The sequence below is a fragment of the Centruroides vittatus genome, unplaced genomic scaffold (genome assembly GCF_030686945.1).
Source record: "Centruroides vittatus isolate TY-2023 unplaced genomic scaffold, ASM3068694v2 contig_3170, whole genome shotgun sequence".
Taxonomy (NCBI): domain Eukaryota; kingdom Metazoa; phylum Arthropoda; class Arachnida; order Scorpiones; family Buthidae; genus Centruroides; species Centruroides vittatus.
Genome location: NW_027122039.1, coordinates 364,149 through 391,239, shown reverse-complemented (window position 1 = coordinate 391,239; position 27,091 = coordinate 364,149). Strand labels below are relative to the sequence as shown.

General features: G+C 24.5%; 1 protein-coding gene and 1 long non-coding RNA gene across 3 annotated transcripts in view; one reads left to right on the top strand and one right to left on the bottom strand.

Moving 5' to 3' along the window:
• Positions 1-6,304, top strand: part of LOC136973426 (regulator of G-protein signaling 17-like) — a 45,105-nt gene extending 38,801 nt beyond the window's left edge. The window contains exons 3-6 of the mRNA XM_067268152.1: positions 3,143-3,256; positions 3,346-3,407; positions 3,499-3,665; positions 4,283-6,304. Coding sequence (XP_067124253.1) covers positions 3,143-3,256; positions 3,346-3,407; positions 3,499-3,665; positions 4,283-4,477 — 538 coding nt within the window. The 3' untranslated portion in view covers positions 4,478-6,304. The remainder of the gene's footprint in view (positions 1-3,142; positions 3,257-3,345; positions 3,408-3,498; positions 3,666-4,282) is intronic.
• The window catches only part of LOC136973427 (uncharacterized), a 30,025-nt gene continuing 5,120 nt past the window's right edge, over positions 2,187-27,091 (bottom strand). Inside the window, exons 2-5 of one of the 2 annotated variants that reach the window (XR_010880491.1) lie at positions 23,238-23,452; positions 19,143-19,211; positions 18,576-18,621; positions 2,187-2,360 (exon numbers count right to left, since the gene is read on the bottom strand). This is a non-coding gene — a long non-coding RNA (uncharacterized lncRNA). Of the gene's footprint in view, positions 2,361-18,575; positions 18,622-19,142; positions 19,212-23,237; positions 23,482-27,091 lie in introns of both variants that reach the window. The other variant, XR_010880492.1, reaches the window with a different exon arrangement.

The window sequence follows — 27,091 nt, the reverse complement described above, 5'->3', positions numbered from 1 at the left end:
TTTTAAATTAAATTATAATTTATTTTTGTTTTATATTTCCCAATTTTCGTATTACCTATCCCCCCTTTTATATACATTTATATAACGTAAAGCCTGTACTACGCGATGCCTGATATTGTACAGGTTCTATCTTGTACTTGATTTACAGTACTAAATTAAGAACATATTAATATATACTACATGCATATGTACTGTACAAGACCGTCGAAACTTTGTGGAGACAAAAGTATCACAAAAGATTTCCTTTTGTCCCTTAGGTTGGAGGGAAAAATCCCTAATTTTATCGTCATCAGTGAATTAAAATATTATAAAATTATTTTTTAAATAATTAATATAAAATAAAAGTAAAATTTCTTGTAAAAGTATATTCATAACTTCTGATAATCTCTTTATAATCTTAAGAATTAGAATTAAAGAAAATAATTTTAACTTACTTCTCTCCTGATTTTTATTCTATATATTAAAAACACATATTTAAAAAATAGTTTTAAGCTTATTATATAATTAATCCAATTTATATATATATATATTTAAAGAATTTTATGAATTTTAAATATTTTAATGCATAAAAAATTCTATTTATTCGTCATCTTTAAATTAATTTAAATTGTTATTAAAATACTTTAAAAATTAAGAAGATTTTAAAAGTATTTATCAACATTTAATTTAATTTTATAAATATTTAATTAGAAATTAATTTTTTTTTAATTGTAATTATTTACTACCCTTTTAAACGAGAAATTTAAACTATTTTTATTAAATTGTAATTAAATTTTCTTATAAAATTAATATTTATTTAATAATTTAATATTTTAAATATTTTTCTCGAAATTGTATAGTTTTATTTATTTCTGAAATTATTCTCTATTATTTTTAATTGAAGAATCCTTAATTATTCGCACGTTATTAATGAATTAAATACATATAAATTGTTATTAAAATATTAAAATTAATAAATTTTAAATATATATTTTTTATATTTTTACATTAATAAAAGAAGAAAAATAACTTAGAACATTGATCAATAGTAAGCATTTTCTTCCATCCGCCGCTCCAGAGATATAAATTTTACTTCATTAAATATACTTCGCCTCAATGTTTATAGAATTTATACGATTTGTCTGCTTTAATTTATTACTTTCTTCATATTTTTAAAAGTAAAATAACTTATATTTATAAAAATAACAGCAACAGATTTGAGTAAGATAAATAAAGATCCATCACATTGTTAGTAAATATCAAAATGCTTAACTTCTCCATTAAAATTACATTATTATTATTTTTATATATTTATTATTTTCAAGGTATAATTAAACTTCGATTTAGCGCCACCATTTGTTCGCATCTGAAAATGACACTAAATCGAGTGTGGTGCTAAACTGAGGGTGCCTCAGACAAGAATATTCTACCCACGTGAGTGGGTAGAAAATTCTTGTCTGAGGCACCCTCAGACAAGGATTGAGGCCTCGTGATTAGGATGGAAACAATGTATAAACGCTCTGTTTATAGGAAAAATCGTTTAAAAAGTATTCATTGATATTTAAATGGGTAGTGCTACATAGAAGAGCACTATTTCGAGGACTGATTAAGACAAAACTAAGAAAATTTCAAATTTACTCACCTCGATATATCTTCACTTTGCGTGATTTTTAACTCTTCGAGTTTTCAGCAATCGTTTTAATGATTAAAATACATTTTTCATATTATCTGCCATAGTGATAAATGCCTTTTTTATCTTATCATACATCATATTTTATAATTTACTCCCTTTTTTTAATATTTTAAATACATTTAAGATTATTCAAATCACTTGGAAAGGATGAGTTGTGAGTTAAGATACCATTTAAGAAAACTAGAATAAGTTATATTCGGTAAAGATTATTTAAAAAGAAAAAAAAAAAGATATTATAGTTTGATTAACAACTGTCAATTTAGTTGATTGTCGATGCTCGATCAAATCTCGGAGGTAAAAACCTGCCGTTTCTTCCGACCTTAAGCCAATATCCTATTGACCGTCCCAATCAATAACAAAACGTTCTTATTTGCACAAGTAAGTGTGTTTTTACTGAAACGTCTACAACATTCCACATTTGCTTTCCTCAAGAATAAAAGAAATAAAATGAAACATTAAAAAAATCAGAACGATGTAACTAAAGAAATTCCCTTCTTGTTCTTTTTCTTGATGTTGATTTTACTGTTCTTGCTCTTCTTCTTACTCTTCTTTTATTGCTCTTCTTCTTCTTGCATTTTTTGCTCTTCTTCTTCTTCATGCTCTTCTTTTTCTTGCACTTGTTTTTTCCCCTTCTTTTTGTTCTTGTACTTGCTCTATAAGTTCTCGCTTCATTTACTCGCTCTTCTCGCTATTTAATAAAAAAATAAATAGATAAACATTTATTATTGTTCTTTTTGAATTTAATTTTGATGTAACTTTTGAGATTTTTAAAAGATTTTAATTGTTTAAAATTTATTTTTATTTTGTTATTTTGGTATTGATTTTGCTGCGTATTAATTAATAAAAATCGATTTTATTGATTTTTTCATACTTAAAAATTGTTTTCATTTTTTTAATTTGTTGTTTTTATTCTCTTTTGTTTATTTATTTTTTATCGTGTGATGTTAATAAGAAGTTGTCGCATACATTACCTATCGCAACGCGTTGACACATCCATTCCAAGTTTTTTTTTTTTTTCTTTCTTTTTGTATAAAAATGGTTTTTAAATTGAAAAAAAATCAATAAAAACTATTAATTTATTTTGTAAATTGCTAATTTTTCGTGTTATTAATATTCTAGAATCAGAATTTTCATATAAAATCACTTTCGCTTTGTCGCACTCTCTGGCACATCTAAGCGATTGAAAAAATAAGACGTAAAACTATCGAATTTACTTAAATTTGTTTTACAATTGTATACTTTTCTGTGGTTTTACTCCGCACAAAATATAGTTTATTCCAGTTATTGATTATTTTTAATCAATGCGATTTATTTGAATCGATTTCAAAAGCGACGCGACGTCGCGTCGCTTTTGAAATCGACACATTTGAACGGCGCCATTTTTTTTAAATGGCGGCGAAAAAATACAAAAAAGAAAATTATTTAAAATTAAACTTGAAAAAGTGATTAAATCAATCTTTTTTTCCCTAGTCTTTCAGTGAAAAATAATAGTAGAGGTAGCAGAGAAAATAAAACAAGTCAACAACAACAACAACAACAACAACTGACCTCCTTAGATCATTATTTTAATGGAGATGGAGAAGCGTAAGTTTAAATTTATGCTAATTAAAATAATTATAATTATATATTTTCGTTATATTTAATTATATATATACTATATATAAATATACAAGGCCTACGTTAGAAGAAATCAGGACGTGGGGAGAATCCTTTGACAAACTCATGAAGTGTGCTTGTAAGTAACTGATTCTATAATTTAGTAATTGTACGGAGTAATTTACGTAAAAACGTAATGAAAAATTTATATATTTTGCCCATAAAAATAGCTGGAAGAAAAGTTTTTCGAGACTTTCTCAAATGTGAATATAGCGAAGAAAATATTCTATTTTGGTTGGCGTGTGAAGATCTTAAAAAGGAGTCTAGACCAGATATAATCGAAGAGAAAGCAAGATTGATCTATGAAGATTATATATCAATCCTTTCTCCTAAAGAAGTAAGTACTTAATTATCAAGAAATGCAGGGTGGTTCCTAAAGGTACCTACACAGTTTAATGCTTTATTACAACCGAAGGATGAGGTGTGTCATTCGAATCAGCATTTGGATCCATTTATACTTTAATGTGAATTGTGATTAAGTGAGAAAATTTGCAAGTGGCTAATAGTTTCGATAATTGAGTACCAATGAGCTTCTTCAAAATGTTTGCCTTCAACTTTAGTGCGCCATGAAAGTACAATGAGGAGGATTGACTGGCTTGCATGCCGGCCTCCAGATTTGAATTTTTGAGACTTTTTATGGTGCCATCTCGAGGTTAGAGTGCACTAAATCTATCTATACACTTTTCGAGAAGCTCAGGTTACCTATTGAGTGTAAAATCTTTACTCTTCCCCAATATGCACTTCAAAATGCGATGCCAGATTTTGGGATAAGATTAAAGATGCTCGAGGCAAAAATATTGAACGTATTTTAACATAAATGCTGATTTGAATAATATTTAAGTAAAATGTATATATCTCATCGTTCAATTGTAATACACATTAAATTTGGTAAGGTCACCATGTACTTTTTATAGTGTGTTTCATTAGTATGTATATATTCTTATCTTTCTATAGGTGAGTCTAGATTCACGTGTTCGAGAAATTGTTAATAGAAACATGGTTGAACCTACATCGCACACATTCGACGAGGCTCAATTACAGATCTACACACTGATGCATCGTGACTCATATCCTCGGTTTGTTAACTCACCCGTGTACAGGAAGCTTGCACAGTTACCATCTCCAAGCAGGAAGGGAAGTATGGCATAGAAACATTCCAAATACAGCAAACCAAAAAACAAACTATAGTCATTGATTCGCGATTCATCGAATATTCGAAAAAAATAATAATAATAAGTAAATAAAAACTGTTATTCGTCCAAATACACTAGAGAGAATGTGTACAGGAGCTCAATACGACAGACAACAGCTAACGACCAAGACGATAAAGAGGGGAGCCTACTATACACCTGGTACCTGATATCCCAATTGGGGATCTTCTAGTCGAACTATCACTTTCTCGGTAGTAATTTCGGTTCGCCATTGAATGTCATCTTTTTTGTAGTAAAAAAAAACATGAAAAATACAAACAAACAAGAAAACAAGAAGCACGCGAGCACTTTCCCTCCTCCCTCTACTCCTCCTACTCCTCGTCCTCCTACTCCTATCCTTTCTCCTATCCTCTTCCTTCTCAGATCTGTTCTCTGGTATCACTGTGCCAAATGCCGCCACGAACACACATCACACGTTTGCGATCCCGCATTATTTTTATACATTGAAATATCATTTCTCCCTTAGATTTGCTATTTCAAATTTATAATGGTGTGGAATCGTTTTTAGTACTCCTAACATTCCGAGATATTCTAATCTCTTCTGCATTTTTTAGGCTTTTTTTTAAGCCTGCACACGAAAACAAACGAGCAGAATGGAAAAAATATATATGTATAAATAATAACAACCAACAATAATAATACCGAGAGCAATTATACACATAATATAAATAAATAAATAAATATATATATATATATATATATTATTAAAAAATATTATCTATTAAATTTAGAATATATATGAAAGGATGTAGTATAATAATAATAGCCTGGTGCACATTAAAATAAAGTAAAGTACACTTTAATAATCACACGTCTCAGCACAGAAAGAATACATTATAATTAGGGTCGAGCCAACAGTTTTGGCCACTTAATTTTTAACTTATTTATATATATATATATATATAAAATTCTGTTTTTAATTTATTGTTCATTACGGCCAATCTGTATGGCCGTTACCAAGGTTTATATAGCCTTAAATGTAAATTTGTGGTTATGTTCCAGTCTTATTCTATAAAATATTAATTAATTAATTAGAAAATTCACACCTGAAAGGGTGTGTTTAGAATTAATTGGACAAAAGTGGCCACAGCTGGTGGTTTAACCCTACGGAAAGAGCACACACAACTACACGTTTGTTAATAAAAAATAAAATAAAATAAAAAAAAATAAATATATATAAAAATGTCGCGAGTTAAAATTCTATAATTTTTCTCTCTCTCTCTTTTTTTTAATCGTATACTTTTATTTTTAATTTAAAACCCTGGCGAATGATCAAATTTGGAGTAAAAAATTTGGCCTCAGCTAACTTCGCTCGCCTTTTTAATATAGAAAACGAGAGAAAAGTGCTTTTCATTTTAAAATCTGTTTTTCTTAGGTAGAGCTTCACCAAAAGAGAATTTATATTTCTATATATACACACATACACACACCGACACATATATTATTATTATTATTATTATTATTATTATGTATATCCCAGTTAGAAGGGAATGTTAAAGCACATGTGATTTACACATAAATGAATTTAAATGACCAAAGAACAAGTTATAAAATATACAAAACTGCCACAAAAGAAAAAAAAGATCGGGAAAAAAGAAAAAATTAAAAAAAAAAAATTGCTGCAATTTTAATCCCAGCACCGCTTATTCTGCTCGTTCGGATGTTATTGGGTTGAGATACTCCGTATTTATTAAGTGTTGTTGGTGTTTTTTGTTTATATTGAATTTTTTTGTTTGTTTTAATAAAAGTTTAAAAATCTTAAGAAGCTGTTTTGTTCTTCTATTTTACATATTTCATTTAACAAATACATAAAAATTCACTTGATGACCCTAAAATACCTTGTTTTAATACTTTATTTTTTATGTATTTAATATAGATTATATTACAGTCGAACCTCTTAACAATAGCCAATGATAGGAACGTAAGAAATGGTCGTTGTTTAAAGGTTATTTTGTGTGCATTTAAGAAACGTTTCTGGAAAAAAATGGCCTCTGTTTAGGGGTTCGATTTCGTCATTATTATTATTTTTATTTATTTTTTATTAAATCAAGATTCTTGGTCGTTGAGAACAGTAGCGTAATTAAGAGGAGGATCGAATTAGAATACTGTATGCAAATCTATACTCACTTCTGTACTATTGTTCATATAGTAAATGTTGTATACACTATACTGTATATGTATATAAGTACAGTACATGTATATAAGTGTGTTTGTCACATTCTTTTTCTTGTACTTATTTTATTATTTAATTTATTTACAAAGGTAAGGGGACCCTTCCCTGGTTACGTTATTGGTTAAGGACGTAATCTAAAAACATTAAAGTTATGTTAAGTAACGTTATGAATATATTTTAGTGAGTATTTTAAAATTTTTTATGGTGTATCTTTCGTTGCATGTTAGTAACTTTCGTGCAATACATCGCTTCGCGTATTGACTCAGTACGACTCAATTATATTAAACACTTTATATTCCTTTTAAATTTTATTAATTGCAAACTTACGGCATGCCTATAATTATTAAAGTATATAAATAGTTTTAAAAAGTTTTTTTTTAAATATTAATAAAATAAAAAGATAAACCTGAAAGTTTCGAGCCTCACGCGACACTACACCTCTATAAAATTCATCATTTTTAAAATAAATGAACTATTTACATATTAAAAATCATTTTTCCAATAAAATTTACTGTATAAATTAATAAAACATAATTTTTTCATCAACAAAGTATTAAAAATCAATAAAATTATTCGGTTAAACTTCAAAAGAAAGAATGATGAATATTGTCGCATCAGAAGGAAAAACAGACTTAAAATAATATTTTTCATTTAAATTATTATAAATATCATTTTTAATTCCAGTTATAAAAAAGCTAAATTTAAAAATGAAAAAATAATAAATAAATAAATAAATAAAAATAAAATAATTGTAACTCTAACAGTAAAACATTCCACATACATTGCGTAATGGAAATCCCACGTAAGAGTTCAATAGGTCAATAAATGAAGATATAAGAAGAGGGGGGAAAACTATTTTTAGTTAATTTATAATATATAAAAATTTATCAAAACAGCAATAATTTATCAAACATACATTTTGGTATGGAGCCAAATTCACTATTCCCCTACCTGTTTATTCAGTTCTCGTAAAGTGGACATCTACTTCCTGTTCTGCCATTTCTGCCATATTACCATTCTTTCTTATTTTTCTTATTTGGATTTTTCTTGATCTACATGTGGGTGGCACAGTAGGTCAAGGTAACAATTCTTGGAGATTTATAGAATTGTTTTTCTGCACAATATATATATACCTCTCACTTGTTACATGGGACTTTTTCTTTTTGTTTTTTAAAATACACAACAATTTTTTAAAATGTTATTAACATAATTAGAACGTTATATATAAATATATATTACAGTATACGGTTATATAACGTATATTTTATTATATATTACACAAACTGTATTATTTACAAAAAGGGAATACATAAAATTTATTATAATTAAATAATTTCTATTATAATGTTAGTTTATTACAGTTTTTATTAAATATATATTATTAAAATTATATTCAGATAAATTTTGATTTTATTTTATAAATTTTAATTAAAATTTTCTTTATTTTTATTTATTTTTTTTTCAAATATATAATCTTTTATTCGCGACAGATGTCGCCACTGAGACTATAATGGCGACTCACGTATCGAAAGATATCCTTGTTTAATAATTATATTATAAATCACTATCATTATTATCACCAAAGATAATAATTTTTTTTATTACTTAAAACTTTAAATTTGTAAATAATACATTCGTTTTTAATATGTTTGTCGCGTATTTATCATAAAAGTGAATTTATCGTAAATGATACTTACATGAAAAATAATGTAATAAATATAAATGTAATACATATTTATAAGAAAACAGTTCTTAATTTATATATATATAAAACATAACAGCACTCCATAAAACGTTATAACTATTAAACGAAGTTTTTCGGTCTTGCAAATTAGAAACTAACACTGGAAAGTTGAAAATTAACAGAATTCCTTTCTTTGATTGGATGAAATTGATATTATATACTAAAGGGCGGTACTACAAAGAGAATTACATTATAATTGATCGAATGTTTCTTTCATTAATGTTAACCTCTTAATTCTTATCTAAGACTGTAATCAGGAGTAACTTTAAAGATTTTCAATATATAAATTCTAAAAATATTTTTTTAATTAAAATAAATTACAATTATATGAATTTAAGCTTAAACTGGAACTCTCCCACAATAATTGAAAATATTAATTTATTAACATTAATAAATTTTTTTAAAATGTTTAAAATTAGTGTTTTTTTTTTCTTCTTCTTCTTAAACAGAATGATTCAGTTTTAAAAATTATATAAATTGAAAATTCTTATTTAAAAAAATGGCATCAATCAGTATTAAGTGGGAGTATCGAGCACGTGGGAGATATAAAGTTTATGAATATTTAATTTACGAACATACGGAATACATGTATACATTTTTATTACATTATTCATTTTATTTATTATTAAAACTGCGTATAATAACGTATAAATTTACTTTTATCTTTTTTTTTATTATTTTTTATTTTTTTATAAAGGAAGAGCTATTATAATACATTATATTAGCCTAGTATCCTTTCCTTAAATTAGCCTTTTCTTTAATTATATATATAATTTTTATAGAATATTTTTGGCATGATATAATCTTTTGTATATTAAATCACTACGTTTTTAATAAAATAATAATAATTTATAATTTTCATAATAAAATATAGGTCTATAAAATTGTCTTTATAATAAAGTATACTGGTGAGTCTAAGGCGAATGTACAATTATAGGAAAGTTTATATAAATCACCGGCTGTTATCACTTTTTTCCTCTTTCTGATACCATCTTGATATGTGGAATGCATATTTTAAGAAAGAAAAAGTGATCATGAGTACTATATCCAATGACATTTTGATACTTATTACATGTTCAGAGATATATATATATATATATATATATTCGTACCTGTACTTTCTACAGGATAGTAATAATAGTTTATTCGATCTATAAACGTTATATAATTTTTTAAAAACATTTTTTTAACCTTTATAAAAAGTTGTCCAACGTGAAATGTAGGATCGAGTTTAGGACCTTAAACCAGTTAAGAAATATTTACATTTATTTACACCAGATGGCGACGCAACGAATTACTTTTCTCGCTTACTAAATTGTTAAAATAATTTAAAATTTCGTGAAATAATTAACTTTCGTACTAAATTAAATATAAGGAAAAAAATTGAGTATTTTCATAACCAAATCGCTTCTAAGAAAAATAATATTAATAAAAAAAAAATTATCTTAAATATTTCCTGTCATCCATCATTTTTGCACCTGAAAATGGCAGACAGGAATTGAACAGACCGTGATATAGTTCGGCACGGTATAGACCACTTTTGAAAGCTTCTAATCACGTAATAATAACTTTAAGAATATGGCAAGTAGTTGTTATGTATCAAAAATGCCCCGGGCCAAATAAGACTGGGCCAGGTAATCAATCAGTAATAATATATTACGCTTCTAAGGTGAATAACCGACGAGGATAGAGTTAATGTCTAGATGTTTCTCTTTACAATTATTCCATGTATCTGTTGCCTTTTATGTCGGCACATGCTTTATTTATAATTAATATTCTTCTACGTTTAGTTTTAATATTACACTTTCAAACTATATGCTTATGGAATATAATACTGTTTTTTTTTTTTTTTCTTTTTGAAATTCTACAGACCAACCTCCAACCGACGGATATTTTTCACGTCGGTGGCCGTTTTTCACAGGTTTTACTGTAGCATTTTGATAGACCAACACCTGAAAAAATGTCTAAACAATTTTACATTTTTAAAGTATTTTTATGATAATTTTGCTTACCGAATAAACAACAAACAATAAAAATATTGTAACTTCAACAATAAAAACAATATCCAACAAAGCCTTAATTTATAGAATATTATTTTATTGTCAATAAACTACAATAAGAACAATTTTATTTAAACAATAAAAATCTACAAAATTAATAAAATTTAAAAAATATAATAATAATTAAAATAATTTAAAAGTTTATTGTGATTCATACAGAATCAATTGTTCAAGTTTAAATTAAATCGAGCATTTCAAATTCTTGTAATTTTCTTCAAGACTTTGAATTGTTTCTTGAACAAGTGAGACATTATGAACGGTTATTGAACTGAACAATGTAATTTTACATTGTTAAATATCATATTATGGAAAATATATTAAAGTAATTTGTAATGTACTGTACTTCTCTAAACAACTATTTTTCTATCGTGTTCCATGGAACGTGAAAAAGAAAGTAATTTGCAATGGAAGAGCAGCTTAAGTAATTTCTCAAATATACTATCATCTATTTAAGTAATTTTATGTTTTATTTAAGCGAATAATACCAAAATTTTCTAATAATTGATTAATATATATTTAATATTAATACATTAACTATCATAATGTAATGTAACTTAATTAAAGTAGAAAGAAAATTAAATCAATTGTGTGTATAAAAAAAAAATGGCGTATTTCAACCGTCAATTTGTAAATAAAATAAGATTTTAAACTTTAAAATTTAATATTATATAAGTTTTTTGATGTATTTTAATGTTAAAAACTTGATATTCGTAAACATTACAGCTTGTATGTTAATACATTATCTATCATAATCCGTGCATAGAATTCAAATTAAACCATTCATTTACTAAAAAAATAAGTTATATAAACCCTAAATTTGTAAACAAAAATATAATTTTAATCCTTAAAGATTAATAAAATATATGTTTTAGATATAATTTAATTTTTAAATAAAAAGTTTAGAATTCTTAAAGACATTTTTGCATATTTTAAATTTATCTTTAATTTTTAATTCCTGTTAAATAATCTTTTTTGGGGGAAGTTAATTCGTAATTTATTTTATTTCGTTTTTTAACTCAACATCTATATTATTTTTATTCAGTTGAAGTAGTTAATTAATACATAGATTGTCGAATTAATGTCACATAACTTGGGATTAATGTAATACAAATTCCAAATTACGAAAGAGGATTTTAACTTAACGGAAGTAGATATTCACTTCATTATTTTTATTTTAAATTAACATTTTAACTTATTTTTTTTTATTATAGTATGCTTGATCATAATCAAGAATTTATTTGTAATTTAAATTCGATTTTCTGTTTATTCAGTTAATCAAGGTCAGGTTTGTTAACATCATTAAATATGAGTTTATGCATTTCAATAGTAAGAATATTTTATGATAACAACAAAATATTTAATGGTATTTTCTTTCTAAAGTTACATCAAAGATAAAGATGTTTAAAACATTAAATTTTCTCTTTATAATTCTTTAAAGTGTAAATAATAATAATAGTAGGAAGATCAAATTTTAGATTATAAACAATACATGAGAACTTTTTCTCTAAAACTATCGATTAAAATTCATTCATTAATTCTAAATATAACTTTAATTCAGTTGAAATTTAATTATAATTAAAATCGTAAGCTTAAAAAAACACTTTAAAAAATGAATTAACCAATAAAAAGTGTAGTTTTCGATTTCTTTTATTACTTCGCTCTACTAATTACGCATATCTCCGCCCATTCCCGATCATCGACCAATAAAAAATTTTTAAAAAATTAAGTTTTATTCGACCGTAACTTTATTTCTAAAAGTCGAACCGAAAAATTTTTTATGCAATTTTCGATTGAAAATTTCTTTTAATTTTGAATTTTATTAAATTTATTTTAATTAAGTCATTCCAAAATATCAAATTAGATGTTTTTAATTCATAAGCTTCTGCATATTTTTTTAAATAATAAAATAAATGTATTTGTTGTTGTAATATAAAAATTTGATGCAGTTTTAATATTTTATTATCAAACTGTTTCAGTTAATAATGTCCAACTTCAAAATTTTTCTGCTCTTAACTACATGTTAAATATTCATTTGTTTATACTTATACTTATTATTATTATTATTATAAATAAATTTTATTCAGTCGGTTATGGAATTAAAACTAAGATTTTATGTACAGAATTTATATATAAATGCCATTAAAATTCAATTTTTATTTATTTATTTCGGTAACAAGACGATGATGCTTCATCATCACGTTACTTGTTTATATACTTCTTACATTTTAATGGCATTAAAGTACTGTACAGTACATTAATTAACAGTGAAAAAATCGATTTTCTGTACGATCTTCATTATTATTAATACATTTAAAATTCCTGTAAGCTTTTTAATTAAAAATAATTATATTTATCTTCCAAGAAAGTTTATGTAATTACATTTGTCTCGATGATATTAATAAATAATAAGGCATGTTGTAGTTAATTGAATGTTTCTAAGAAGTAGGATAAAAATTTATTTTTGTCCTATTTCTAAATAATGCCCATGTTTAAAAAACTCGTCAAGAATACATTTTTTTTAAATAAAAGTGAATTTAGGAACGTGTATAGAAATGAAAATTTTTTCCTTTTAAAGTGAAAAGAAAAAATGCTTTCCTTTCAGTAAGAGAGAAAAAAATATGCACATAACACACTAAAAAATTTACCACTAAATTTCCATGAATGGAGCTGCAATTTTGTGCAATTCCATCCACACGAATTATGACAAAAACTTACATTCTTTACTAATTTATTCCCATTTCCTCCCTTCATTTTTTACATTTTTTAAAAAATAAATTAATAATTATTACTTGAATGTATTAAAGATTTATTCTTTAAAGTTTTTAAATTATATTAAATGTTATAGACGTGAGATAATTAAAACTGTGATTTTATATTTATTATTATTAAGAGCAAATTTTTACAGACTCCGTTCAAAAATTATTTATTTATATTGTAAAATTATTTAGAAGGAAAATACTAAATTGAGCTTAAAAAGCTTCTAATTAATAAAAAATTTAATATTTTTAATAATTTTTAAGGGAATATTAAATTCGATCGAATTAATTCGTTATTTTTTATGTATTTTAATGAATGTAATTAAGATTTATTTATATACACATTAACAAACGTATTTTTATTTAATTTGAATCGAAATTTGTACTTAAAAATATGAGATTAAATAAAATATTTGCGTGAGAGTTCTTCTACGGAAGAGTCACAAACCGTTAATAAATAGAAAAACACGTTTATAAAGAATTGCCCACTGGGGTTTGCCCATATCCTCTTATAGGTCAACACTAAAATTAATTTTTTAAATAGAAACTTATCCTTAATTTAAACTAATTCGATTTAAATTTTCGTAAAAGTAAGAGCAGGAACATAAATTAGAAAATATAGTAGCAATTTTTTTAAAGAATTAATTCAAATTATTTATTTATTTATTTCTTCTTCTGTAAATAAATTAATTAAAATTTTAATAATGTTAACTCTATCATTATTATTATTATTATTATTATTTTTATTTTTATTTCACTTTCCTTTGAACTTATTTAAACTTTATTACCAATAATTAAAGATAGATTTTACGAGTAATATTGGTTTAAAATCGTATCTAAGAATTTTATGTTGATCTCAAAGCAATTAAAGAATTTAATGTTTATTAGTATTGGAAAACATTATAGAAATAATGAGCAGAAAGGAACCAACTCTTATGATCATCCATAAAACATTTAGTTGCTTTTATATTGTTAATGTTGTACATGTTTTGAATTATTACATTATTAAATGTTCATTAACTTTATATTAATATATTTTTATTGTTGATACAGATACAGAAGGAGTATGAGAAATATTGATAGGATTTTTTTCAAGCATAGACCTTATGTTTTATAGATTTTAATTGAGGTTAAATTATTAATAAATATAATAATAATACATTCTACAGGCCTAAAGTAGTGACAATGTCTTTATCCTCTTAAGTTGTGTATACCTATCCAATATAATTATGCAACTAGTATGAAATGTAAGTTGTCTGCAAACACTATTTTTAATAGAAAGTACAATATTAAATCAACAATAGAAGAAATTTTATGCAAATGCTTACATATAGAAACACGAGAGAGGTTAGAATATCTTTGTGTGTTTTTCACGTTCACACAGATAGAGACTACTATTCTAGTAATCAAATGGTCTTCTGTGGTGTAATTATTTGTATAACACAAACCTTATCTTCATATAAAGCAATGCTTAATTAATTTGATCGACAAGACATTGTCATAATTTGCACATTCACGGATTGCACGAATAAAATTCCGAAATTTACGTAAAATTTTAACAAAAATCCGATTTTATTGCAAATGACTTTTATAGGACTATAGCATTAAATTAATCTTAAATTAAAATGTTAATTTTTCTTAAATTGCGCCTTATATCGTACTAATTGCATCCATTATGAAGAAAATTTGCACAGGAAACATTCTACGTAATGATAATCGAAAGATATAGATTATAAGTAAGATACTATAGATTTGCTCGGAGGAAGATTTGTAGAATTTTAATTACAAATTTATGTTGTTATATTCCATTTAATAGTATATATAACTTATATTTATATGCAATAAATTAATCTTGAATTTTTCTATCATGTCTTTTACCACGGATCATTAAAATTTTTCTAATTTTCTTCATTGCTCATTACGCATTGCTCGAAGTCTAAGGGTGTTTCTTCTGCCATTGGCTCTAATTTAAGTTAGGAAAATAGGGTCTAATTTAGTAATGATATTAAAGGTAGACGTTAAACATATCTGGACTTGGGAAAAATTTGAATTTATAAGGTCCGTTTCTCGTAATATGTATATAGACCATATTATGTTAACACAGTTTATAACCGTGAGATTTGTTCTTAGAATAAAAGCAAGGATAAAATAAATAATTAAGATTAATTATTAAAATATTTCAGGATAAAGAAATTGAAGTTAAGACGATAAAACATAACTTAAGTAGGCTACTTTATTGTTTATATGCAGAATTACGAGAATTTAAAAATTCTTTACGGAGATTCGTGTAAGAAAGAATGGTATCTTCTATATTTATGAATTTATTAAAGAAAAAATGAATGAAAATAAATAATTTTATCCCTATTTATCCATATTAAACTGTATTTTTAATATATACAATAGTAGACCCATATTTATAAACGAGTTAATTCTTAGAAAACCGTCGCAAATCGAGTTAAGATCAGTGTCATTAATTGCGACCTCGTTCCTAGAAATGACAATTATAACTGTATTATAATACAGAAGTAGTATACAAGAATACGATAATTAAATGTATTATTTGATACAAGTTACAATTAAAAATTCAGACTAGCCATAAAGAATGTTTAATGTATTAAATTTGATTTTGTATATTCATAATAATTATATTCTAGGATTTTATTTAGTTAATACGAGAATTATATAAATATTTAATTACCTGTATAAGTTAAAAGTAAGTGTAGTTCAACTTATATTTTATCTGATAGATATACTGTATCCTAATATAAGCAGGATCGCCCAAAAATCAGTTAGCCATACTTTTACTTTTCCGGCTGTTATATATATATATATATATATCAAAGGGAAAGTATGGCGATCGGTCAAAAATGACCCTCCAAGAATTTTACATTTTTGGGCTTAGGACACCTTGAAACGTCGAGAAATGCAAAAAATTCGGGGTTTTCTTTATGTATGCATGCTAGTGTGTGTGTGTGTAGATGTGTATGTGTGTTCACTCTGTTTGAAGCTTAATAACGCCTGTACTTTATGTCGAAAATTTCTGAAATTTTGCAAGGAGGCTTGTTTATTAGGATGATTGATGCTATTAAATTTTGGTGGTTAAAAATCGAGGGGTGGAGAGATAAAGGGGGTCGTGTGTCATATCTCTAGTAGGGTCGAATTTAATGACGATTTTACTCATTAATAACATTTACAATTATTTATAAAACCCATCCCTTCACAAAAATTAAGCTTTTTGTCATTTTATAATAGTTAAAAATATAAAAAGCGTTTTTATAAAAATATAATAACAGATGGCGCCATCAAATGTTGCCGGGAAAGTTAAGCAATTCGTTGCTAAACATTTTTACAAGTAATTCAGCAGTTTATAAGAGTGTAATGAGTGCTATTATGTGATGAGTAGTGTGTGGTACGTACTGTACGTACTGTACAGTAGAGTACATACTATACGCAGCTATTTATATTACTATCACTGCTCTGTATGTATACTTCTATTATATATAGTGAGTAGGTGTATGAGTGTAATGAGTGCCATTATAATTTATGTATTGGACAAAAAGTTTCATTTTGATCAAGTTTTTATTTTGTAAGAAAATACAATATTTGAACAAAACAACAATTTAGTCTTTGAAACGGTTTACTGGCTTTTGGAGCGTGTTATACAGTACGTCTTGTTCGTAAGGATCATACGAATTACTATTTCTATGGCCCTACGAACAAGTTTTATGTTTATACGAGTCAATTTATAAGAAAATAGTTTTATGAATTTATTATAATTAAGTTCTGAAGATGTTTTTACGGTTAAGTTGAATTAGTTAAGATCTTTCAAGTCTTGTTTGTGATAAATAGACAAGTTTTTCCAATAAATATTTAGCATTTTATATAATTTTAACTTTAATTTTTTTAATATAAAAAGTTTATAAATCAGTACTACATATATCCTTATTGTAAATATCCAATTAATCAACTCCTTAAATAGAACAAGTTTTTATTATCAGGACAATGATCTGATGACAACAATTCGAAAAATAATTGTTTGAATAAGTAAAATCTTTACATAAAATGTATTTGCAAGTAAACAATGGATCAATTTTCTTTTCTTTTATTTTAATTCTCTTCAAAAATTAAATTAAAAAAATAAAATAAAATCTCTTAAAAGATTATCTAGGCTAAACAAACATAAACACGTATAAATTTTTATTTTATTTTCCAAAAAAAAAAAAAAATAATGCAATTTTAAAATTATAGCAAATTCATTTAAGCTATTTAATACCATTTATGTAAAATGATATAATTATTTATAATGTAAAAACATAAAATTAAAAATAATATATATTTAAATATAGGCTACATAAATACAATTTTAAATAAAATTTACATAAATTAAATTCTTTTTAAGTTTATAATATATATAAAATTATTTAACTTTATTATAATAATTTTTTTTTTGTTTTACATTTTATTCAATATATAAACATTAATTATAATTTTTTTATATAACAATTTTTATATATTGTTAATAATTTTTGCAGTTATAATTAACTGTAAGCTTATTTTATGAATTTATTTTATTAAATATCATAGAAAAGTTGATTATTTTTTTATTCATTTAAACAAATTTAATTCTTTTATTTAAAAAAATAAAAATTTCACGTAAAAATGAGAAAAGATAAATAAAAAAATAGCGATTTTTCCATTAAGAGGAAACAGCGAAAAACAATAAATTACTCATTGTTTTATGGAAATCTTAACCTGTTCTTGAACTCAAAGATTATCATAAATAATAAACGTGATGAGGACTTTGAAAGGTAAATTCTAATTATCTAAATTCTGTTTTAGACTTTAAAAATATCTTTAAAATAAATCTATAATTAATTAGAAGTTGAGGAGAATTTTAAATTTCCTTAAAAAGTGACATCTCTTGCAAGGAGTAACGAAAAAAAAAAAGAAAGAAAATAACAGAAAAATTAGTAACTGCGAAGAAGCGTTGCATGTTACGCGGTCATAGATATTGCAGAAACACGAGCAAACGTCATTTTAGGTCGTAAACGAGAGTCATTTAATGCCTCCAGACCGACAGACTAACACTCTTCGCAAATGAAGCTAGAAATGACCTCGTAATAATATGTGACCTGTCATATACTTTATCACGAACTGATGTTATTTTCTAGAATATTTTTTAATGTTTAGGAAATTATTAGAAAAATAAATAAATAAAAAATAATTTTAATCTATTTAAAACACTTTTTAAGGAAGTTTAAATTGTTTTTTTTATTATTATTATGGAATTATAGTTCAGTTACATCAGCATCCTTTTCTTGATCCGATTATAATTCATCTCTTGTTCAACTGTGAAAAAAGGGGAAAAAATTAATTTAAAATTCTTAAATTCGATTGGAAATTAAATTTTAAATTAAAAAACAATTTAATTTATAAAAAGTTATTCTAAATTTATGGTTCAATTATTTAATATTTTGATCTCGTTCGTTCGTTATACTTAATTGATTTACATCCTCTCTCTCTCTCTCTCTCTCTCTTTCTCTCTTTTTTTTACTTTTTGATTGTAAAATAGAAATTAAAATTTGATTTTTAAATTCAAATAATTCATTAATTCTGATAGTAAAATTTCTTTTTTTAATTAAAACTTATTTTTTTGTAAAACCTTCCATAAATTATTTCATTATATTAAGGATTGTAGTTCAATCACCTCATCTTACATTTTGATCTGATTTATAAGTTATTTTCTCATTTAAATACTTAAAAAGTGGCTTATTAGAATTTGAATAATATATTAAAATAAATTTTAAAATTTAATTTAAAAATCTTATAATGAATTATTCAAAAATAACAAGAAAATATTAAATTCTTACCGAGAATATTGCTCAATTATTCGTACTGTACTGTACAGTACATTTTTATTAATTTATTTTTTAATCTTTCTGAAAGAAAATGAAAGTATTTAAATTTAAATAAAATAAAATTATTTATATTATATTATATTTTTATATTACTTAATAAAGTTTTATATAAATTAAGATATAAATAAACAAAAGATGTAGCATCTGTATGCTCTTTATGTTTTATTAATTCGTTATATCTTTAACTATAAAAAAAAATTGATAATAATTTTAAATAATTTATTATAAAAATGTTAAAATTTTAATAATTTTTAATTAATTTATTGACAATTTCATTACAACACCCTTGTGTTAGTTTTATAAGTAGCATTTTTGTAAGCAATTTATATTCCCTTTAATTATACAAAATAATAATAATAATAATAATAATTTAATTTATTTTAATTTATTAAAAAATATATTAAATAATTAATAATTTTTATTCATTAATTTAAAAACCTTTATAACAATCCTCACGAGTAGCAATTTTATAAAGAGTTTAAACCTTATCTTCAAATATTAAGGGAAATAAATAATTTAAAAATTAAATATATTTGCCCAATTTTTTTCTTAAAATAGCATATTTTAAAGTTAAAAAATAACTTTAAAAAGTTTAAAAAAATTGTTATAAACAACCTACGTAATTAGGAATTCTATAAGCAAACATACACTTTCTTCCCCTTAAAATATTAAAGAAAATAAAGATTTTTAAACTAAAATTAATTATTTTAAAGTTATTTTTATCTTTACGACTTGCTAAATATAAAAATAAAATTAAGAGAAAAATCTTTCGATATCCTGAATTGAGGTCGTGCTGCTGACGTATTCGAACAGGCCAATGTGACGTCATCGAGGCAGACCAAATGTTAGGGTGTCCGATGGCCTAATTCGTGACGATAAAATTATATAAAATTTTCTATCCTTTATCCGTGACTCTTTACTGTTAAATATCACCAGGAAATAGGGTGTGATTTCTGAAGATAAACCAGGGCAAAACCTTACAAGAGACATTTCATACGAATTTCGTGAAATGATTTTTAGGACATGTTTATTGCATTTCGTGTAATTTTATAATTAATTTCCTTCCCCTAAAAGTAGAGTTTCAAACAATAATAAATAACCTTTGAACTTTAAAAAAGAGGTGCATCATTTACTTCATATTTTAATCAAAATTTTACACTTCCACGTGATTAATTAACATATAAAAATCGTTTTAAATACGCTAAAATGTTTATAAAATACATAATTTGAAGGCGAGAAGGGCTCTAAATGTAAGAAAACTTCGAGCGCTCAGACTATAATTTGATTCGGAGTAGGCTTACATAAGGCAAAGTCTGTCTGTTTGTCTGTCTGGAACACTTTCCAGGAAAGTTATAGAGATAAGAAAACAGGAAAAAAAAAGTAAGCAAAAGCGTAGACTAATGGCCGTAAAACAAAGCATCCCATCATCACCTAATCGCTTATTTATGTCGAGCTGGACTAACATTCCTCTAACGAAACATAGAAGTATCCTTTAATGTGAGAAAAGTGTTTACGGCTTGATCATTAAATTTTTACCGCTAAAAGTGTTTCTATCTTTTTAACTAAGTACATTTTGGTTTATATCTTAAGGTCAAGGTTTGACTTGGAACACTTCCTGCCTGTTTAAAAGTTTAGAGGCGATCGTCATCAAGGACAAAGATATGTCTCGAAAGAAAAATTCTTGCCAAATTGGCTTAAGGCTAAATGTATGGTACATGGTTTTAATCTTTATAAAATGATAGAATCGTGACCGATAAAATCGTTCGTAATACGTCATCTCCAGTCATAAACAATGTTATATAAAGAGAAAGTTTTTGTCTATTTTATATGCATTAAACGAAGATAAAATGAAAAAAATAATATATTTAGTAATTAGACGTGATTTCGATTAAGAAAAATAAAAATTTCGCGCCCATTTATTGATGCATAGTATATTATAACAAGATTTATTTAGTATGACTAGAATGTGGAATGTTATAATGTATTATAGTTAAGTTACTGTAGTGTACTTAGTAAGTATACTAAAATACGTAATTTTTATAGTATAAAAGAACAATTAAGTGCTCTTCTGTACAGTACACTGAAGTACTCGTTCTAACAAGAGTTATATAGTGTGTATGTTATTCTGTATTGTGGTTAACTTACTATCGAATACATAATAAGAAGTTCAGTGAAATATGACATTTTTAAACAGTATAATACAACAATATAGTGTACTTCTGTAAAGTACAGTGAAGTACTTGTTATAACAAGATTTATATAGTGTGACATGTTATACTGTATTGTGGCTAAGTTAGTATAGAGTAGTTTATGAGAAATTCAGTAAAATACGTCATTTTTATACTGTATAATATAACAATTCTGTGCATTTCTGTACATTACAGTAGAGAACACTTCAACACTTATTATAACGAAATTTACATACTAAGAATGTTGTACTATATTGTAGGTTATTCTAAACGTTTAGGGTAAATAATAATGCAACAATGAAGAACAATTTAGTATAATATTATACAGAATGGTGTACGAATGTTGTCAGGTGTCTAAATTTAATTTTTTTAAACCTTTAAGAGTATTATTACCAGAATAACTTCGGAATTTATGCAGAAAAGTCTGTGAGTTACGTGACTTGTATGTTAATGAAGTAATTATCAATCAAAGTATTTTTCTGGAAAAGTCACAATTTTGAAATTTCGAATTATCTTTCTTTCCTCATGAATAAGAAGTGAGGTCAACACTTTGAAGAAATATTTTAATAAATATTAGCATTATACAGGTAAACCATAAATGGTTAAAATAATTATGAAATAATAAAAGACATATTTGTTAAAATAAAATTCGTCTCGTATGTATTATAAATATAAATATTTTTTATTAAATATTAAAACATTTTATAAATTTTAAACTTTTGAGGATTTTTCATTATTAATTTTGATTTTGTAAAGTAAAAACATGCAAAAATTATATTTTAAATGATAATGGAACATATTGCCGCACTATATAACACCACGTAGTATATAATACATTATATATAGTGTATTTTATACATTATATATTGTCTTTTATAGTATATAAAACACACTATATGCTAAATAACATTATATGCTACACAACACAATACACACCACTACATGAGCTATAAAATACACTGTATAACACTACTAAGCACTATAGCATACACTAATGTTTCTGGCTATAACTAATTATTTATTTACATATGCATATTGTAGACCTACAAAAAAATTTATAACATAGAATTACAGTTTTAAAAATAGATAATAAATTATTTATATAAAGAATAAATAAAACCATAACTTTATATGAGCTGTGAGTATAAAAGTTTATGCTGTCAAAGGTGCTCTCTTGATGTGAAAAAAATAAAGTTTATAATATTTTAATAGTTTTAAACATTCCAAAGTTTTTAAGAATAATTTAAGTTAATTTTAAACAGAATTTTTGTATACTTTCTTTGCGTAATAAGTATGTAAGAAGTCTAGTTTACGATTGAACTTTATATAAAGATTTTTAAAAGTAGCTTACGTTTTATAATAAAAAAAATGTGAAAATTAATATATTATACCGAAAAATATGTATTTATGAAATTAAATTTATAAATTACGTTAGAAAAATTAGTATTTTTGACGTATTTAATTAAAAAAATAGGAGTTTACAAGCGCGATATTGCGACTAACAAGTGATAAAAATTAGAATATTTTAAGCTAAAAATATAGAAAAGATCGACTTATTTAAAGTAAATACAACTTTATATTTTTAAATACATATTTTACAAGAAAATTAAAAAAAAAAAAAAATTATTTTAAACAATAAAGAAAAATTTGGGTTAAAGTAAGCTAACGATCTGAAACATTTAGCCTTAAGTCTAATGATAAAAATCGAATAAAATATTAAATCGACCTAATTCTTTTAAAGGATTGTTATCAAATTAAAATTAATGATAATTAAAAATTAATTTTTATTTCATTTAATTAAAAACAACATTAAAATTGGGATTAATAAACTAATAAAGAGCTCAATATATTTATTTACCCGAGGATGTTATGTTTTGATGAACATTTTGAAATGTTTTTCTTGAAAGAGGTTGAAGGTTCTCGTGAAAACTTTTATTACTGATCATAAAAATACTTGGAGGATGTCGGATTCATACGTAAATAACTTCAAAGGTAATTCTCTCCTTGTTCAAAATGGTTTGCAACTTGCAACTTGCTCTCACGTTTTCCAAGCTCCTTAATCATTAACCATGACTAAAAGTTTATTCAAGTCATTAGTCATGCTAAGAAATTAATTAAAAAAGTAATTTTATAAACAAATATATTATTTTAAAGCATATTAATTTATAAAAAAAATGCCTTTAAAATTGTTTTAAAAGTCTATTTATTAACAGCCAGAGCCTATTATCCATTAATTCTTATATAAACGAATTAATTAAATAAATAAATATTATTACAAATTTTAACTTAAATCTAGTTTTATTATAATTTAAACATTATAAATTTAATTATTAAATTAAATAAATAACTAAAAATTAATTTAAAATCTATAAAAATACGTGTTATAGCACTAACTCTTATGTTGTTTAATACTCTTAAAATAACGTAAAATAGTTTTAAAAAATAATTTTAAATTGTACTTTTTTAATATTTTAAGTTTTTAATTCGAATTTTTTACATAACAATTAAATTATATGAATTAGTTAAGTGCTTATGGGTTGTTAACAACGTCTTTGTAAGAGTTCGTTCATATTATTATTTACAAAAAAAAAAAAAAGACAATATATTTCATGTATTCATTGAAATAATTGTACAAAAAAATTAAAAATTAATAATTTATCATTCACTTTTAGTTTTTTGAGTTGTTGCCAAATTGATAAAGGAAATTACGTGATGCTATGTCTGTAAATATATGCATGTGCATGCAATTTCTAACGAAATAACCTTTAAAATTGCAGAAATATTAATATTTTAAAACTATAACAAACGTTATATGTATAATTTTTTATTAAGTAATAAGAAATTTTACTTAAAATCAAAATTTTTAACTTAAAATATTTAAAAATTCGAATTTTATAAAGGTTAGATTTGTATAAAATTTAATTGTTTAAGATGTAAAATTATATTTATTAACTGTAAAATGTTAAATATTTAATGGTTTTTTTCGTTGAAAAGTTTGGGTTTTATTAAACATTTTTACATTTTTAATAAATAAAACTACATTTAATGCTTAGTTGTAGTTTAAAATTATCGATATTTTGCAATTTTAATGCTAATTTATTTATTAAAAAATACAATGCTAACACATGTATGGATTTATACACTTAGCATCACGCAATTTCTTCAGAAATTAGCATTAAAATTGCAATAATTTTAATACTATTAAAGCTACAATACGTGTGAAAGTATAGCTATTCATTAATGAAATGTCATTTCTTTTACTGAAAACAACTTTTAAACTAAAAACCATTAAAAGAATTTAACATTTTTAAGCTTAAAAATGAAACTTAAAATTAAATTTAAATTATAAATTGAATTTATTTTCTGAATTGTTTAATAATTTGTGTTTTATGATGTTTTACTTTGTTTTTTTAACAGTGATCAACCATATCCTTATGCATAACAACGCTTATGAAATTCAGTTAGCAAGAAAATTATAACTTTTTACAATAATTTAAATAATACAACGTGATTTTAATATAAAAATATTGAAATTAAATGTCGGATTGATTATATTAATACTCCATACAAAGCGCATATTTAAGTGATGTTTGGTTTGTTAATCAGTTGTTGAAAGTTCGTATTTTGATAAAGAATAGAGAAAATTCCGTGAGAAAAATGAAACAAAGTACACTTTTTTTTAATATTTTAAAGTATTTTGACAAGGTTAATAATAAATTTAAGTGAAAATTTTCGTTAAAATTCAATTTGAAAGGAATGATAAAACTAATTTCAGCAACTTATCGTTGCTACGTTGGCTCATGTTTTAGTAGGAAAATTTTAATTTTATTAAAATTTTATATGCGTAATATATTAAAATTATATTAAATTAAGCTACGAATTTATAGGCTATATTTAAACGATTTCTAATCTATTTTCAGCTTAACAACGTCAAGAAGCGAAAAATAATAGCAAATTGCATAAATTGCTATCATTGTTTTTTTCTGTCATAGATAAGTATATTAATTTAAATTTAATTTTTTTTAAAAAAAACTAAAATTTTTAATTTATTTTAATTAATTTAAGCTTAAAAACTTTTTAAATTTTCATAAAAATTAAAAATTTCTAGTATATATTTGCATAATTTCTGTATAGCCTATAAAAGTACAGTTTAACGTAACGTTTGATAGAGTTTAATGAATAGATATCAGCAACTAAATATGCAGATTTCTATCTTATTTCAGCTACAAATAGTAAGTAAGTGATGCATGTATTCAGTGAAGTTAAACTAAATACACGTATAACAAATATCACACGCACACTAGAATCGCTCGCGCGAAAAAATGTGCGTTATTATTGAAGTGTGCAATGGATTCTACACATATTTACCTGTTTTAACGTCGTTTATCATTACAATTAAAAAGGTACACAAGAATTTAATTAATCAGAAGATAATTTAAACATTATCTTAATAATAATCTTCAAAAATTAATGTAAAATAAAGTGACTATTTTACGAAATTATCTCAAAGTGTTGACGTCGTGTTACGCGATTTGCATAAGAAAAAAACCGAAAAAAAGGTTTATATTTTCCTCTTAAATTGTTTTCGATTCCCATGAGAATCAAAGAGAAAACATTCGAAAGTAATTACGAGCATCAACTACCAGAAATTGTATGGAAAAGAGAAAAAAAAAAGAAGAAGAAGAAGACACGACGATGATCATTAAAAATGAGTTTTTCTCTTTGTGGACGGTCGAGTTGTAAAATCTTTTACTGATTTAATTAACTTAATGGATTAGGACTATAAAATATTTAGATCTAATTAATAAAATACTAAAATTTTAGATGCTATTTACATTTTGTATAATGATGCGAAGTTAATTATCGATTCAGAACTGTAACGTAAATAATTTTAATATATTTAAAAAATTAAGAAAAGATTTTATTGGTCAATTTTTTTCGAAATTGGGATGGGAATGACCCCACCCTATTACATACATCGTTACAGTATTTGCATACACACGCACACATCGTGATTAAATCCTATATTTGGTTATGTTTATCGGATTTCGGGGTGGGAGAGCCACCTCTAAGGCATCATTAAAATGCATTGTTTTAGGATGTCTTTTCTGTCTTAATTAGAAATGAGATGAAATTTGAGTTGTAAGATTTGAGTTTTTTTTTCCTGATATACATTGTTTTGTTTATATTTTAATATTTACATATTTTGCAAATAAATGTGCAAGTTAAAGTTACGTCATTTGTTCAGAGTATTATACCCACGATATACAAACATATTTAATGTTTAGAGTAGCATATAAAGATGTATCCTACTCTAAATTGCATATGTACTAAATATAAGTTAATATAAGCAAGCAAAGAAAGTTTTATATCGCTTGCTTATAGGGCAATAAACAAGTGAAAAAGTTTACATGAAGGTTGCATACATGGATGTAGTACAGTACAGTGCAATTCTATTGTACAGTACTGTACATATTTAGAGTATATAGTAGTAGTATATACTACTCTAAATATAGTATAGTAGTATATACTACTACTATAGAGTATCCTATATAGCAGGGGTGGCCAACTTTTGTGCACATAAGATCTACTTTTTATCGTAAAAATGTGTCGCGATCGACTTGTTGTCATAGGCATAGTCTAAGTCGGGGGGGGGGAAGTGTGAAATACATACTATGTTTATACACTGTTTCAGTACGAAGTGCACTCACT